The sequence below is a fragment of the Globicephala melas genome, chromosome 5, assembly GCF_963455315.2.
Source record: "Globicephala melas chromosome 5, mGloMel1.2, whole genome shotgun sequence".
NCBI lineage: Eukaryota > Metazoa > Chordata > Mammalia > Artiodactyla > Delphinidae > Globicephala > Globicephala melas.
In genome coordinates, this window is record NC_083318.1 from 122,421,555 (window position 1) to 122,439,384 (window position 17,830).

Consider the following 17,830-nt stretch of genomic DNA (forward strand, 5'->3'; position numbering starts at 1 on the left):
TTTGGGGTAGTGTTGAATTGAAATTGCCTAATTCTGATTATGGATGATTTTTCTAGTATCAGAGCCCAATGCTTATGTACTAATATTAATAGTAGCGAGACTAGAAATATAGTATATAAATATATTTCTTTTATACATGGTACTAATTTAACTACAAATAGAAATATTATCTCCCTTAATATTTATTTAGTATCATTATATACAGGTGCTTTGAGATTTACATGTACCAACATATAGAGGAGCTATTGATTCCTCCATACCAAAAACATGTTTTTAATAATTTGATGTGATAACAAAGTGAAACTCACGTTTGTGAAAGACTTAGCCCAGTCTAGAATTTCTACCTTTGGTGTGTTACAGGATAAAATCTTCTCTGGGGAGAGAGACTGTATCCTTGCTGTATACTCCTTGCTTATGTTGGTTTTGTTGATATGCTCTCTTGAGTTTTAGGCCTGGGAAGAGACTTTGGCTTGCTGAAATATTCTGCAATGGGTATTTTCATCTTATTTCTTCTTATAAACAGTGGAAGCTTGTGCTCAGCCTCTGAAATAGAAAAAGTCTCAATAAGACCATAATTGAGACATCGAATATAGTAGCTTCTGCCATGTTTTAGTAGCAAATCACACACACACAAAATCTATATGAAGTTTAGGTGAATCAAATACACCCAAAATTCATAAAATAATTTATTCTCATCTTTCTTAGCACCTGCTCATCTTTAGTGAGTTATTTGTTCTATAACATGCAAGATATGTTCTTTCAATCTTAAAATCAAACATTATTTTGGTAGGAACAATTTAGAGCTGGTGATGAGTAAAGGTGAGGGATAAGGATGGGACCAGTAAGAGAAAGGTGAAGGATATATGGTCCTGACAGACAAAAAAGAAAGTAGACAAGCCGGTTAAAACAACTGTACTCAAAAGACCTTCCCGAGGCCTACACTGTTTACACCTAAACAGAAATAAGGATTTGGGGAGACGCTGAATACCAACACTAGAGACAAAGAGGTATGATTTGAGGATTTGTATACAAGTATCTAGACAGGATAAAATATATTTGAGGCCTACAGGTAAGACATAAAATTATGTAATAGAAACCATCACTGTCATGATTTTGTGATCATAGGGTGAAGAGTTTGTTAAAAGTCAGATACAATAGACCATCCTTGGAGTGTCAGAGTAAGGAGGTGTTTTCTAATTTCTAAACTATACTTATTATTGCCTATTAGCAAATAGCATTTCTTTCGGGTTTGATTAATCCCAACAGAAACTGCTGGAGTCTAGAGTGACCTCCGGAAACTCTAATTGATTGCTAAGTCATTCCTGGTATAAGGGGGACTTGCAGAAATAGGAAGACAGACTTATGTTTGAGCCTTGTAGAGAGGCTTCATAGTTGTTGCCCTATAGCCATTGCTGCTATGTTTGTTTTAAAGCTAGGAGCTGCCAAACCCACAGGGATATTTTGATTCGACTATTCTGGACCAAACTAGGACTTTCCACAATTCTTGATTTTGCTTGGTCCAAATTGAAGGCTGGGGCTGGACTTCTTATGGGGACATAAAACTGCTACTCTCTGTTGTATTTCAGCTGTGTTGTGGGCATATGTTTGTGGCTAATTGTCAAAATTTTATTGTTTTCTCTGGCTGGCTTTGTTTCAAGTGAAAATCATTTAGCCCAATGACAGTTAAGCTGTGAAGAACCAAAACTCTGACTATCACTGTCCTTTTCGTTAGGTCAATGCAGGTTGTCTCCTGTCACTGGATTGGCATGACCAAACTTAAGAGTTCCTGCTGTCCTTCTGTCTTGCTTCTCAAAGAGTGTGATGAGGCACTTTGCCTTTCAAAACAAAGTCAAATATAGGTCAAATTTATCTCATTGAAAAATTCAGCTGATGCTGTCCCTTAAGAGTAGCTGTAAATTGCTATTATATTATACTGCCTTTAAAACCACAGATCCTTAACATCTTTGTCTCTAACTAGCTAGATACTTACTGGTTTCCTTATACCAACTCAGTAATTATCGCAAACTGTACTTAACCTTTCAGTACTTCCTTATTTCCTTCAGATCCTTGACTTGACACTCTAAATCAACTGGAGAAAGAGAAAATGAAATTCACAGATACAAACAAGTATTTCCCATAGACTGCATTATCATCAACAAGCTAAGTATGTATGTTTCTTAAATAAGCTACCCCAATTCTTCATTTTTCAATGCAGACAGCATTAAATGTACTTTCCAATGCAAAATTCTTCTAACTTTGAGTAAACATCTGAACAGTACATCAGCTATTACTCAGTAAGGTAGAGAAACTGACTCTATCTCCCAGTTTCCAATTTTATGGAAACTTCAAGGTGGCGACCGATTAAAATGTAAAATTCTTCCTCTGTCTTAATAATGCTTTTTAAAGTGACATGTTATGTGTTTTGAATATTTATTTTCCCTGAATTTAAGATTTGCCCAACTTTTAATTTTAAAGCAACAAGATATTCTCTCACAGCTTAAATAACATCTTACCACATTCTTTCACCATGCTGTTACACATAAATATGTATTTTCTTCTGTCATTCAAATTACAAAGCTTAAGACAAATTTCTACTGAAATAATTCCAAATTCCCTTAATAGTTGTTTTTCCCTCTGGCAGCCCCCAGGCATACGTCAGAGAAAATTAAGTGGAGCAATTTATTTTAATCTTGCATTGTTCTAGACAAAAAAAAAAGTGATTTAACAAAATACACAATAACAATGCAATTTTGGTTCTCTTTATTGCTTCTATTTTTAGATAAACTAAAAACCACTGCATTTTCTTAGATTTCTGGGTGGCTACTCTTGCTTTACCCTGAATGGAAAGGGAACTTTTCTCAAAAAGATGGGTTGTTAGGTAAGGAAGACATGGTCTCTGCCAAATGCTCTGAACAACGGGATTTAGAATGATTTCTCGTATTACGTTTATGAAAATGAAAGAAAACAAACACTCGTTGTTGTCATTTACTGAATAAGGAGGATACTTAAAACCTCCGCGATTTTAGTGTTTTGAAAGATAACCAAAAGGGAATTCAGGGCTTCCCTGGTGGCGCAGTGGTTGAGAGTCCGCCTGCCAATGCAGGGGACACGGGTTCGTGCCCCGGTGCGGGTAGATCCCACATGCCGCGGAGCGGCTGGGCCCGTGAGCCATGGCTGCTGAGCCTGCGCGTCCAGAGCCTGTGCTCCGCAACGGGAGAGACCACAGCAGTGAGAGGCCCGCGTACCGCAAAACAAACAAACAAAACACGAAAGGGAATTCAAAGTCTGTATGAACCACATGCCCCATAGGTGGCCATTAGGCCTAATTACCTGCTCTGTTGATGTCCTTCCCTAGAACTGGTTAGCACTTCTGATTTTGCTGGTGAATCTGAGGGTGATTTAACTTTGGGTGGCCTGCCAGTCTCTGCTGCTAGTTCCGCTGAGGCTTTTCTTCTGAGGGGAGTTAACAAGTTTATCTCAGCCAGTTCAGCATGAATCAAAGCTGAGACCCACTCCTTTTCTGATTTAAAAAAAGAGAGGGGCATGAAGGTTGTAATTATCATGTTGGCTAGAAACACAGGATTAGTTCTTTTACTCAGCACTCCAGTGTGAAAGGTAATCTGTTTTCTGGGTAGGCACCTACGTGTGAGTTAAATTTTCTGTAGAAAAGGTGATTCACATCAACCTAATTTCTGTTGACCTGTGATATTGTATAGCTCTCAGAGCACTCACTGGGGTACCTGTCCCTGAGTGGCAGTGGAATACATTTAAAATATTGAGTATAAAACCCAGACTTACAGGCCACTGCCAAATAAAAACAAATAAGGATACCTATAAAAAGTATTAGTACCATGCGATCTCATTAAAATAAAGACTAATAGTTAAATAATAAATAGTTTTAAGCATCTCTACAAAGATATATACCAAAGTAGTACTGAAGTGATGTCCGTGATAATTTTATTCTTTTTCCTCTTTTATTATTTTTTTCTGATTTGTTTTTCACCCCCAAATAAGCACTCAATACTTGTGTAAGTTTTTAAAATTTATATTCTTAAAAAGGAAAAAAAAAAGAATAACTAAAAACTCCTTATCCCCAAATACATCTCAATTGCCTGCCAAGTAATCTTCCTGAGGTAAGGTACTATCTCCAAAGTACTCCCCATTTAAAAACATTAGTCTGTTCCTAACACATTGGTATTTCCTAACATTGATTACTGCAGTGATTTTCAAAGAGTGGTCCCCAGACCAGGCTTATCATGTCACCTGGGAACTTGTTAGAACTGTCAATTCTCAGACTCCACTCACCTCAGTTTTGCCTCAGTCTGATGACCAGCTAGGTCTGAGGTTAGCTGCTCTATGCTATTTATGGTTATCTCACTTGGGACTGGCATGTGCTTTCATGGAACAGGTCAGAAGAGCCTAAAGGAGGCTGGGAGTTGACTGACTTGATGGTTTTGGTGAGGAATTGGCAGAGCTGTTAGAATCTGGAATTTGGAAGGCTGTGCTACTGCCATCCACATAAAAGGAGGGAAACAGGCTGTATTCAGGGGTCACAGGAGGCCAGAAGATATGCTCAGGGAGAGCCTGGGTGTGCGGACGCAAGAGGAAAAGCACAAACCAGCTCTGGACACAAGTGTTTCACATCACCCGAAGAAGTTCAGTTTGGGGCATACCAGATTGTGGGTCATTGTATGACCAGCTTGTGTGCAGTTGGATATACAGGACTCTGATACTGAAACATTAGGGAAATAATACTGCAACCTTGTCTTTGCAAATCCAAGGTAGAAAACTTCAGACACTGGCACATTCCTAGTTTCTGACAATAAACTGAGCTCAGTGTTCACAAATGCTTAATCTCACCTTTGGAACTTGCATGGAGCAGCCACTGTAGAACTTCTGCCAGAGAATCAGTACGTAGAATGTTACAGATCTTTTCCAGAACCTGACAGAGAACGTTAGAGTTACATAGTGAGCAAGATTTATAAGGTTTCCTTTACTTACTCCACAATCTCATCTTCCCAAATGTCACTCTGTACATGATGCTCAAGTCGACTGGGATTTTAGCTTGGGAGCCAGATTTCAAACAGGAAAAAAACATCTTCAGTACAAGTACATTTGACCCTGCAAGGCAGGGTTAGGGGCGCCGACCCTCCAAGCAGTCGAAAATCCAGCTATAACTTAGAGCCAGCCCTCCATACAGGTGGTTCCTCCATATTCGCAGTTCCACATCCACAGATTGAACCAACCACAGATCAGGTAGTACTATCATATTTATTATTGAAAATAATCCATGTATAAGTGGACCCACACAGTTCGAACTTGTGTTGTTCAAGGGTCAACTGTGATAGTTTAGGTTAGGCGATGCAGTTTTGTTTTGTTTGTTCAGTACTAACATCTTCTGGAGGAGCAATTCACTTTTCTTCTCTTTCGGAATTGATACTTGCCCACTGCAGCATGGGGTTCTTCCAGTCACAGAACTGCCCCATCTGTACTTCTCCTCTCTATAGTGAGTGAATCTAGCTGAATTCATCATTGTTCCTCAGTCCCCTGAACACAGTGATTGGCCCAATAGGATAGGAATACAATTACCGCTAGTCTATCAGAATCCTTCGTTGACTTCTTAATCTGGAGTTAAGGGCTGAGTGTGGATGACAGAGGAGATATATGAAATAATTCTAATAAAAATGGACTATAATAAGGCATTAAAGTCCAAAGTATTAAGCACATGTAGATGTTTCTAGTTTTACCCTAAATTGTGTCTGTTCTTGGAATTTAGACATATCTGAAATCCAAACCTGTCTCCTGAACTTCAGTCCTATATATCCATCTGCCTACCAGACGTATCCACTTAGACATACTGTAGGTATTTTGAACCCCAAATATCTAAAGCTAAACCCAGCTTTCTCTTCATAAAACCTGCTCCAAACTTGCTGTTTCTCCTGGTTCCCCTATCTCAGTGGACACACCAGCATACATTGAACATATGTCCAAGCAAGACCCTGGGATTCATACTGGACAACTCCCTTGCCCTTTTCTACAACATACTACCAACAAGTTCAGTGCATTCTTTCTTCTAAATATTTCTCAAATATCTCTATTTCTCTTTATCCCCACAGCCTTGACCCAGTCTAAACTATCATCAATTCTGCAACTGCAACATCCTTTTTCCTAGGCTTTCTGGCTGAAATCTTTTCTTAAAATACTATTAATTTAACAAATATTTGTGTCTATCATTGATCTAGGTGCTGGAGATATAGAATTTAAAGTAAAGGGCAGAAAAATCCACTGTCCTTTATTGAGCTTTGTTCTATTATTAAGATTCCTGTCCCCAATAATGCCTTATCCTAGAAGAGAACAAGTTAAATTTGCTCCTAATTTCACAATAAATCAGTGTCCATGGCAAAAATAGAAAAATAGCCCTGTGGTATTATATTATTCTCCAGGCCACTCTGCCTCTCATGATTTTGTCATCAATATGGTGACTGCACATCACTCCCAGCTTCTTCTAATTCACAGGTCACTCATTTACAACTTTGAAAGAATATAATTATCATCTTAGTGAGAGAAGATAGAATAAGTCCTCCTAGGAAACTTTCTCTCCATTGAGTTTTATTCTGGAAGCCAGTTAATGTGTTGGTGGGTGAGTTTGATCTGTTGAACTTTGATTTTAGGGTTTGAGTGTAGGTCTAGGGTAGCCCCTACTGTGGGTTAGTATACCCTATTCTTTTTCTAAAGTGTGACCTTTCTGGGGTCTCAACTGCATTCCTGGTGTGTTCAGCAAGGTCTCTCTACTCTAGCAGATCAGCACTCCATCATCTTTAAGCAAAATGCTCCCTCCCATTAGCTCTCTTCTGCCAGGTCTCAGACTCTCATCCTGTGCACATACAGCTTTTATTGGGCTAAAGATTCAGGGAACCCGATACAGATTTCTGGAGCTCATTCTGTCCACAGATCCTTCTTCTTCAGTATCTTAATTTGCGAATTCCAGCCACTTCAGCATCCCCAAACACTAAACTCTGTTTTCTCTACCTAGTGAAGCTCGTACTCTCTGTTTGGGCTCCACTTCTCTGTGCCATGATTAGGAAGAAATCTGGGTTGAATGTGGAAATTATCCCAACTGTTTCACTTCCCTTAATGGTCATAAATCTGTGCTGTCTGGTGTCCAGTGCCTGGAAACAGTTTTTTGTTTGTTTGTTTGTTTCCCAGATATATTGCTGTTTACAGTTGGAGGCTAATGAACCTAATCTATCAGTTTGGAAGCAGAGTACCTTGCTGGAAATTTTCTTCCCCCTCCCAAATTAATTCTGCACATTATATCTAGAATGATTTTTCTAAAGTACAACTCTGACAATGTAATTCTTGTACTTACAAAGTAATTCAGCCCTTGGGATGAAATCTGGCCACCTCAATATAGCTTATAAAATACTTTATTATCTGGTTTCTGCTTAAGTCTCCAGCCCTGTCTTTTATAAACTTCTCCCTGCACTCTCTGCATCACCCATATCATTGCTTTTAGTTCCTTGAATAGATAGTGCTCTCACATCTTAGCATTTAGATATGAAGCTCTCTTCACTGGGAATGAGCTCTTCCATGCTTTTCTTCATTTTCTAATTATATCTTAAACATTCTTTGGATTCCTTTCTCCTTGAAGACTCTCTTAGCTCCAAATCTACTCCTATATGTCCTGACAACATCTGTACAATTCCTCTTTTTTTTTTTTTTGCGGTACGCGGGCCTCTCACTGTTCTTGTGGCCTCTCCCGTTGCGGAGCACAGGCTCCGGACGCGCAGGCTCAGCGGCCATGGCTCACGGGCCCAGCCGCTCTGCGGCATGTGGGATCTTCCCGGACCGGGGCACGAACCCGTGTCCCCTGCATCGGCAGGCGGACTCTCAACCACTGCGCCACCAGGGAAGCCCCCAGCTTTCTTTTGATTCCCATTTGCATGGAATACTTTTTCCATCCCCTCACTTTCAGTCTGTATGTGTCCCTAGGTCTGAAGCGGGTCTCTTGTAGACAACATATATGCGGGTCTTTATTTTGTATCCATTCAGCCAGTCTATATCTTTTGGTGGGAGCATTTAATCTGTTTACATTTAAGGTAATTATCGATATGTATGTTCCTATTACCATTTTCTTAATTGTTTTGGGTTTGTTTTTGTAGGTTTTTTCCTTCTCTTGTGTTTCTTGCCTATAGAAGTTCCTTTAGCATTTGCTGTAAAGCTGGTTTGGTGGTGCTAAATTCTCTTAACTTTTGATTGTCTATAAACGTTTTAATTTCTCCATCAAATCTGAATGAGCTCCTTGCTGGGTAGAGTAATCTTGGTTTTAGCTTTTTCCCTTTGATCACTTTAAATATGTCCTGCCACTCCCTTCTGGCTTGCAGAGTTTCTGCTGAAAGATCAGTTGTTAACCTTATGGGGATTCCCTTGTATGTTATTTGTTGTTTTTCCCTTGCTGCTTTTAATATGTTTTCTTTGTATTTAATTTTTTATAGTTTGATTAATATGTGTCTTGGTGTGTTTCTCCTTGGATTTATCCTTTATGGGACTCTCTGTGCTTACCAGACTGGACTATTTCCTTTCCCATATTAGGGAAGTTTTCAACTATAATCTCTTCAAATATTTTCTCAGTTCCTTTCTTTTTCTCTTCTTCTTCTGGGACCCCTATAATTCAAATGTTGGTGTGTTTAATGTTTTCCCAGAGGTCTCTAAGACTGTCCTCAATTCTTTTCATTCTTTTTTCTTTTTTCTGCTCTGCAGTAGTTATTTCCACTATTTTATCTTCCAGGTCACTTATCCGTTCTTCTGCCTCAGTTATTCTGCTATTGATTCCTTCTAGAGAATTTTTAATTTCATTTATTGTGTTGTTCATCATTGTTTCTTTGCTCTTTAGTTCTTCTAGTTCCGTGTTAAACATTTCTTATATTTTCTCCATTCTATTTCCAAGATTTTGGATCATCTTTACTATCATTATTCTGAATTCTTTTTCAGGTAGACTGCCTATTTCCTCTTCATTTGTTTGGTCTGGTGGGTTTTTGCCTTGCTCCTTCATCTGCTGTGTGTTTCTCTGTCTTCTCATTTTGCTTAACTTACTGTGTTTAGGGTCTCCTTTTTGCAGGCTGCAGGTTCGTAGTTCCCGTTGTTTCTGGTGTGTGTCCCCAGTGGCTAAGGTTGGTTTAGTGGGTTGTGTAGGCTTCCTGATGGTGGGGACTAGTGCCTGTGTTCTGGTGGATGAGGCTGGATCTTGTGTTTCTGGTGGGCAGGACAGTGTCCAATGGTGTGTTTTGGGGTGTCTGTGGACATGATTTTAGGCAGCCTCTCTGCTAATGGGTGGGATGTGTTCCTGTCTTGCTAGTTGTTTGGCATAGGGTCTCCAGCACTGTAGCTTGCTGGTTGTTGAGTGGAGCTGGGTCTTAGCGTTGAGATGGAAATCTCTGGAATAGCTTTCACCAACTGATATTACGTGGAGCGGGGAGGTCTCTGGTGGTCCATTGTCCTGAAGTTGGCTCTCCCACTTCAGAGGCACAGGCCTGATACCCGGCCAGAGCACCAAGACCCTGTTAGTCACACAGCCCAGAAGAAAAGGGAGAAAAAAGGAAAGAAAGAAAGAGAGAGAGAGAGAGAGAGAATAAATAAAGTTATTAAAATAAAAAATAAAAAATATTAAAAATAGAAAACGATTAAAAAGTAATTATAAAAAGAAAAAAAAGTAGAAAGAAAGAAGAGAGTAACCAGACCAAAAATCAAATCCACCAATGAAAACAGGTGCTAAAAACTATACTAAAAAAACAAACAAAAAACATGGCCAAACAGAACCCTAGGACAAATGGTAAAAGCAAAGCTATACAGACAATATCACACAAAGAAGCATACACATACACACTCACAAAAAGAGAAAAAGGAAAATAAAAGTGTATATATATATATATATATATATATATACCTGTATATTAAAAAAAAGGGAACAGAGCAACCAAATCAATAAACAAATCTACCAATGATAATAAACTCTAAATACTAAACTAAGATAAACTTAAAAGTAGAAACCAGTCAGTTGCATACAGCAAACCCTAAGTCTACAGTTGCTCCCAAAGTCCACTGCATCAATTTGGGATGATTCGTTGTGTATTCAGGTATTCCACAGATGCAGGGTACATCAAGTTGATTGTGGGGATTTAATCCGCTGCTCCTGAGGCTGCTGGGAGAGATTTCCCTTTCTCTTCTTTGTTCGCACAGCTCCTGGGATCCAGCTTTGGATTTGGCCCCACCTCTGCATGTAGGTCACCTGAGGTTGTCTTTTCCCGCTCAGACAGGACGGGGTTATAAAGGAGCAACTGATTCAGAGGCTCTGGCTCACTCAGGCCGGGGGGAGGGAGGGGCACGGAGTGCGGGGCTGGCCTGCGGCGTCAGAGGCTGGCGTGACGTTGCACCAGCGTTAGGCGTGCCGTGCGTTCTCCCAGGGAAGTTGCCCCTGGATCGTGGGACCCTGGCCGTGGCGGGCTGCACAGGCTCCCCGGAAGAGGGGTGTGGATAGTGACCTGTGCTCGCACCCAGGGTTCTTGTTGGTGGCAGCAGCAGCCTTAGCGTCTCATGCCCGTCTCTGGGGTCTGCGCTTTTAGCCGCGGCTCGCACCCGTCTCTGGAGCTCCTTTAAGCAGCGCTCTTAATCCCTCTCCTCGCGCACCAGGAAACAAAGAGGCAAGAAAAAGTCTCTTGCCTCTTCGGCAGGTCCAGACTTTTCCCTGGACTCCCTCCCGGCTAGCCGTGGCGCACTAACACCCTGCAGGCTGTGTTCACGCCGCCAACCCCAGTCCTCTCCCTCTCCTTCCAACCGAAGCCCGAGCCTCAGCTCCCAGCCCCGCCCGCCCCGGCGGGTGAGCAGACAAGCCTCTCGGCCTGGTGAGTGCCGGTCGGCCCTGTTCCTCTGGGCGGGAGTCTCTCCGCTTTGCCCTCAGCACCCCTGTTACTGCGCTCTCCCCCGCAGCTCCAAAGCCTCCCCGCTTCGCCACCTGCAGTCTCCGCCCGCAAAGGGGCTTCTAGTGTGTGGAAAGCTTTCCGCCTTCTTGGCTCCCTCCCACTGGTGCAGGTCCCGTCCCTATCCTTTTGTCTCTGTTTATTCTTTTTTCTTTTGCCCTACCCAGGTACGTGGGGAGCTTCTTACCTTTTGGGAAGTCTGAGGTCTTCTGCCAGCGTTCAGAAGGTGTTCTGTAGGAATTGTTCCACGTGTAGATGTATTTCTGATGTATTTGTGGAGAGGAAGGTGATCTCCGCGTCTTACTCGTCCGCCATCTTGAAAGTCTCCCTCCCGAGTGCTTCTTAATTGTTTTCCTGGCTCTGAGAAGAGATGTTTCATTCATCAGAAGAAGCGCTATGCATTTGATGTTTAAGGGTTCATTAAAAAGGTTGAACCAGCATTCTCTGTCGTTTGCATATCCACATTAGATATTTCACAGATATTGAGAGGTTAGGGTGATAGTTTATTTCTGACTTTTTGTTTAATGAAGGAAAAATTACTGTAGGGTGTGAATAGAGAAAAGGGGGAAAATGAGCGTTGGTGTGCCCTTTTAAAAAAAGTTAGAGAATACCTAAACTTGTCGAAGGAATATATCAGGGTGGTTGGGTGGGTTTTTTGTTTGTTTGAGGGCAAGAGGGGATTCAACATTGTTTTCAAACTGATGTTGCTACTCCAACTCTACCAATTCCCTCAAAGAGATTTTTATTCCAGTCACAAGGTTAAAGTTCCATGTTCACCACTAGGTGGCGGCAACATGCCATCCACAGACTTGGCTGTGTCCAGGTCAGCTAGAGCATGAAGAGCCAGAATGGAGGCAGCAACTGCTGTGGTCAGTTTCCTAAACTAATAAACCCTTTAGAAGGTAAAACTCAATGAAGACTTATGTATAGCCCTTTCAAAAAGATACTCTTGATAAAATGGAACATCTGCTTGCACCAGTAGATTGCTTTCACTAGTGGAGTTGACATTCTACCTCTTGGATAAGCAGAATGAACAATTAAAATAATTTCTACAAAACTGTCTTACAGAAATGTGAGCTACCATTGACTCAAGTTATTATTTCAGGTTGACTACATTTAGAAACATGATTCTCAATCCTGGGTGTACCAATGAATTACTTGGGGATTTTTTTTCCCAGGAGGCTTTCCATATATATGGGTAGAATCCACCCTCTGTGATAGCACAATAAATATTTACTGAATGCATGAGTGAATAAAAGAATACATAGGACAGGTAGGGAGTTGATGAGAACAAAGGGTACTGCCAGACTCTTTTGGCTGGACCATGCACTGGCCTGGAGAAAGCACAGCAAAGCTCCCAGCAGTGACAGCCATGGTGCTTCCAGAAAAGTTGCAGTTTGGGTAGTTGCAATAACCCTGAAGGACCTGGACAGTAACAGACCTTGTCAAAAGTCAGCAGATTGAGAGTTTCCCCCAGAGAATACTGAGCCTATTAATATCTGGCACTAGGACTCTGTATCCAAGTTGGGAAAAACAGCTCATACGTCTAATCTATGGCTGGTAATCCTAGGGCAAATGTTAGCATCCTAGCCCTAAGATTTTCTAAGTATTTGCTTTCTTTGAAGGCTGATCAGATTGGTCCCTGGCTGGCTGTGGAGCAGAGGAGGGCCACAGGGTGTAGCACAGTGTGACCTCTGCCCAGGATAGTATCTTGCCCCTTGGGGTAAGGCTCAGAGTCCAGGCTGGATATCAGAAGTACCTGAGTAGGTCTGTAAAAATTCTGAAGCTCTGAAATAGTGCCTGCAATTTGTTTTAAAAAGCCTTTCCTGGTAGGGTGATGCAGAGTCACGGGTGGAAAAAAAAATCGCTGTGGAGCCAGGCCTCCAGCAAGATCTGCTCTGTAGCCAGAGGGTGCTGACTGTTCCTACAGCACTCAGCTGCCCTGTCCCCTGTTCACACTGGGTTCACACAAGGCCTGATTTCAGTACCTCCACCTTGGCCTGAAATGTTACAGTACTGAAGGCAGACTTGACAGCTCAGCTGCTCGTTTATGATCAGCTGGGCATCCTTTTTTTATTCTTAATAGCTGACATTAATGGAACAATGACGTGTATTCTAACTATCCTATGAGATAGAAACTACTATTATCCTTATTTCACAGATGAAAGAACTGAGTCTTACAGAGAAGTCTTGGATAGACCACAGAGCTTAGAAATGGCAGAATTGTGACCAGAACCCAGTTGTTTGAAACCAAAGCTTCTGTTCAGCCAGACCTCCTCCAGAACACATTTCTGTGAGCTCTGATGGAAAGCCTTGTGGAAGAACCTGACTGATAATTATACACATATATATGTAATATAAACAAAATATCATGAAGCTTGGAAGCAATACTTGTGGAAGTGTAATAACTATTGTATCATTTCTAGATCTAGCGGAAATAGATGCTACCTCCAAGCTGAATTATTGAGAAGAGTTTCATAGATGGTAAGGCTGTGGGCAGGATTTTTAAAAAGCAACAAACAAGAAGTGGTCTAGTACCCTGGAGTGAGTAAGGGGGCTCGGGGTGTTGGGAGGTGGGAGAGGGAGCATTTACTGGAACCAGGAGAGAGACAGAGCTGCACAGAGAGGGCCCCTGACAGCGGCTGTGGCCTTTGCTACAGGGACCCACAGAGAAGCACCTGGGAAATAAACCCTCAACCCGACTCTTTACCTCTTCTTCTGCCTATGATCCCCCCCCTTGGCCAAAACCCAGCCAGAAGGCAAGAGAGTCCATCAACGTATCCAATTAGTGAGCCTTCCCTGAGGACAGAGCAGGGTAGAGAGGGAAGCTTGGGGAGCAAACAGGTGATACCCAGAAGATCTGTATGAACTTAAAATATGTCTGTAGACATTTGGGTTGAAAAATGAAAAGTATTACACTCCAAAATAATGATCAGCAATCAAAAATAAACAAAATTATCCTAGCAAGTACCTATTACAATGTGCATTTTAATTACATTATCTTCTTCTAACTTTAAAACACCCCTTCAAAGACATGCCTCATTTACTGGGGCTCTGAAAAATGTGGTAACTTGGTCAAAGTATATGGGTAGTACCTGGCCAAGCTCAGTCTCTAACTCCAAAACCTATGATTTCTTTTTTCACTCTAAAACACTGAAAATGAACCAAACTGAGTATGTATAAGCCAATCATTTTATCTAGAAAGACCTAAAAAGATGGGAAGAAAAAATATAGTAAATATTTTTTAGATGAATCATTAAGTTTTTATAATGGATCATTTAAATATAAAAAAATTATGTTGCTTAGTCTTATCTCATTTTTCTCTTTAAAAGGAACTATTCCAACCCCATGGTGCACTTGACAAAGTTAATAATTTGTTTTTTCTGATGAGTAATTTTAGACCCACCTAATTTGTTTTGTTGACTTTCACAGCTCTACTGGGGTAGATGGAGAGAGGGAAGAAGCAGAAAATGCATTTACAGAGTGGCTGTGCTTTAGCATGACCTCAGGTTGGGCTTTTTGAACCAGGATTCAAAAAAAAAAATAGGGAAGGGAAGAGCCCCTGGGCATTGCTGAAGACTGTCACTTCAGATGCCAAGGAGGCCATCTCCTCTCCTTCTTTCATGTTGGCAGAAATGTGGCCATATCTCTGATTTTCAAGCACATTCTGATATAAAATATTCTGTTTCTCTCTTTCCATAAAGCACTGAAATGTTTCAGAAAATTCCTACATGAGTGTCCAAATTAAGCTTCCAAGATGAGGTCCAAAGTATTAAAGGGAGTGACATCGCCAGCATCAAATTGACAACAAACACATGAAAGAATGCTCAATATCATTAATCATTAGAGAAATGCAAATCAAAACTACAATGAGGTATCACCTCACACCGGTCAGAATGGGCATCATCAAAAAATCTAGAAACAATAAATGCTGGAGAGGGTGTGGAGAAAAGGGAACACTCTTGCACTGCTGGTGGGAATGTGAATTGGTTCAGCCACTATGGAGGTTCCTTAAAAAACTACAAATAGAACTACCATATGACCCAGCAATCCCACTACTGGGCATATACCCTGAGGAAACCAAAATTCAAAAAGAGTCATGTACCAAAATGTTCATTGCAGCTCTATTTACAATAGCCCGGAGATGGAAACAACCTAAGTGCCCATCATCGGATGAATGGATAAAGAAGATGTGGCACATATATACAATGGAATATTACTCAGCCATAAAAAGAGACGAAATTGAGCTATTTGTAATGAGGTGGATAGACCTAGAGTCTGTCATACAGAGTGAAGTAAGTCAGAAAGAGAGAGACAAATACCGTATGCTAACACATATATATGGAATTTAAAAAAAAAAAATGTCATGAAAAACCTAGGGGTGAAACAGGAATAAAGACACAGACTTACTAGAGAATGGACTTGAGGCTATGGGGAGGGGGAAGGGTAAACGGTGACAAAGCGATAAAGAGGCATGGACATATATACACTACCAAACGTAAGGTAGATAGCTAGTGGGAAGCAGCCGCATAGCACAGGGAGATCAGCTCGGTGCTTTGTGACCGCCTGGAGGGGTGGGATAGGGAGGGTGGGAGGGAGGGAGACGCAAGCGGGAAGAGATATGGGAATATATGTATATATATAACTGATTCATTTTGTTGTGAAGCTGAAACTAACATACCATTGTAAAGCAATTATACTCCAATAAAGATGTTAAAAAAAAAAAAAGCAAACCCTTTATTAGACTGTGTTGATTTTTAATTAGGAAAATAACATGCACTATATTGGGGGCATAATTAAACCGTTTATTTTTAAGTTAGAAGTTTTTTGTTTTGAAATAATCCAGGGCAAGTTGCAGACTTGTTCTCAGTTTAGTCCTCCCCCACGGGATTATAGCTCAGACTTCATTTAGCCACTAGCTTTTGCACGTTATGCAACCCTGGGTCTTGTCAGTGAGGACTGCCATGCTGCTCCATCGTGTCACATACTGTCATTCCTTGGACCAGAAAAGGAAATCAGGGCCACAGTTCTGCATGTACCAGGGGAGAATCTCCCTTTGCAGTACGGTACACATACACCTGTGTGTGAAACCAGACTATTTTACTACCTGTTGGACCAAGGGCAGGTTATCTGAAATCTTCGATAGCCAGTTTTTTTAATGCCTTCCTCAAAGCGTCATTGTAAGTTTTCAATTAAAAAAGTCCACGTAAATTGATCATATATTAGTATCTGGCAGGTAGTAGGGTTACTTAAATATTAACTTTTGCCCCTATTTCCAGGGCTTCTCCCTAATATGCCCTAAAATAGCAAGCCATCTGGCATCTATTCCAATGGACTGTGGACCCATTCTGATTAATGGGTGCCCATGCCTTTCAGGTTTGATAAATATTCTGAATATTACATCTGTCCATTATGTTCCTCGTGCAGAATCTATTCAAAGTTATAGTGGCAAGCATTATAAGTTAATATATTATAAATTGGTATCTAGTTTATCAATTCTTCATGGGTGTGATTCATGTGAATCAGCCTTCAGATTCTAATCAAACTTAGGCATACTAATAAAATCAAGTTCTTGAACTTGCAAAGCTGATAAGTTTCTAGACCAAAGATAACCTCGTCACACCACAGCATCCCATGGAGACAGGATTCAACATTCCCCTGGATCTACTCTCTAACCATCTTAACTGATAATGTAAAACACAAAGAGAGGGCTTCCCTGGTGGCGCAGTGGTTGAGAGTCCACCTGCTGATGCAGGGGACGCGGGTTCGTACCCCGGTCCGGGAAGATCCCACATGCTGCGGAGCGGCTGGGCCCGTGAGCCATGGCCGCTGAGCCTGCGCGTCCGGAGCCTGTGATCGGCAACGAGAGAGGCCACAACGGTGAGAAGCCCGGGTACCGCAAAACAAACAAACAAACAAAAGAACAAAAAAAACACAAGGCGAGGCACGGAAATAGCTGATTCACTCTGAGTGCCACATTCTCATTGTGCCAGGAAGAGAGTTCCCTCTGAATATGGACTGGACTTTTGCAACGGAGAAGTGGTCTGCGCCTACCTCTGGTGCTAACATTCTGGAATCTTACTCCATGTTTTACCGAGACAAATCCTGAGGGGAACTCTGGAAGCAAAGCGAGAACAAATCAATGAACCTGACTTAAGGCCATGCAGCGCATCCAGAGCCATCTTTACCTCCTTTCAAGGCCATGATCCTGGCTTCTGGTCCTTAGGCAGCACGCTTCCCATTGTTGTGATGGTCTGTGGCTTGTCCTCTGCAAGAAACAATCCCTAGATCCACGTCAGTTAATGAAGAACTGCCGGACCTTGGTGCCTTGAAATTATTTTCAACTCGTCCTTAGCCAGATACATGGCAAAACCAATTTCCCTAACTGTTCTGTTTTTTCTTAAGGGGAGCTCAAGAGGGGCACAAAACAACTTGGATTTATACTTTTTCCACAATTCCTGATCTCCTTGAACGGAAATTCTCATCAACCAGCACGCTCGGCTGGTGAGCTGAGCACAATGGAGAGTTTATGTGGAGCAGATGTGAAGCCCTTGCCTTATAATGAAAAATCTGCTCTGGATTCTCTTCCTGGGCAGGGTTTGCATGGAGAATAAAAGTTTTGAAACTGCCAAGCATAATCTCACACAGCAGTTCTGCACACTGGCACAGCACGCCTGAAAAAGGATTAGCAAAATCTTCACCTGTCAGGGTGCAGCTGCAGAAACCCCATCTCAACCCTGCTTTCCAGCTTGGCCCCATCCTGGCATGGCTTGGCATAGTGGAAAGATTAAAGGATGAGTTTCAGCTTGCAGCTGGTTGTTTGCCGTACCACCTGAGTTTGGAGTGTTTGAAAAAAC

At 41.5% G+C, this 17,830-nt stretch overlaps 1 protein-coding gene across 1 annotated transcript; it reads right to left on the reverse strand.

Annotated features, from left to right (window-relative positions):
• Positions 1-104: 104 nt before the first annotated feature.
• C5H4orf17 (chromosome 5 C4orf17 homolog) lies at positions 105-16,991 on the reverse strand. Its single transcript, XM_030865622.2, has 5 exons — positions 16,746-16,991; positions 11,161-11,333; positions 4,861-4,942; positions 3,331-3,520; positions 105-543 (listed from the first exon to the last, which is right to left on the reverse strand). Exons 1-5 carry the CDS (start codon positions 16,795-16,797, stop codon positions 537-539), a joined length of 504 nt encoding a protein of 167 aa, XP_030721482.2. The 5' UTR covers positions 16,798-16,991; the 3' UTR covers positions 105-536.
• Positions 16,992-17,830: the final 839 nt, after the last annotated feature.

Coding starts and splice junctions, on each gene's coding strand:
- C5H4orf17 (XM_030865622.2), bottom strand. CDS start 16,797: ATGGCTCACGGGCCCAGCCGCTCCGCAGCATGTGGGATCTTCCCGGAC. Junction 11,334..16,745: donor TGGGATCTTCCCGGACCGGG/GTACGAACCCGC, acceptor ATCTCTTCTCAG/AGCCAGGAAAACAATTAAGA. Junction 4,943..11,160: donor GACCTCAGACTTCCCAAAAG/GTAAGAAGCTCC, acceptor GTTCTCTGTCAG/GTTCTGGAAAAGATCTGTAA.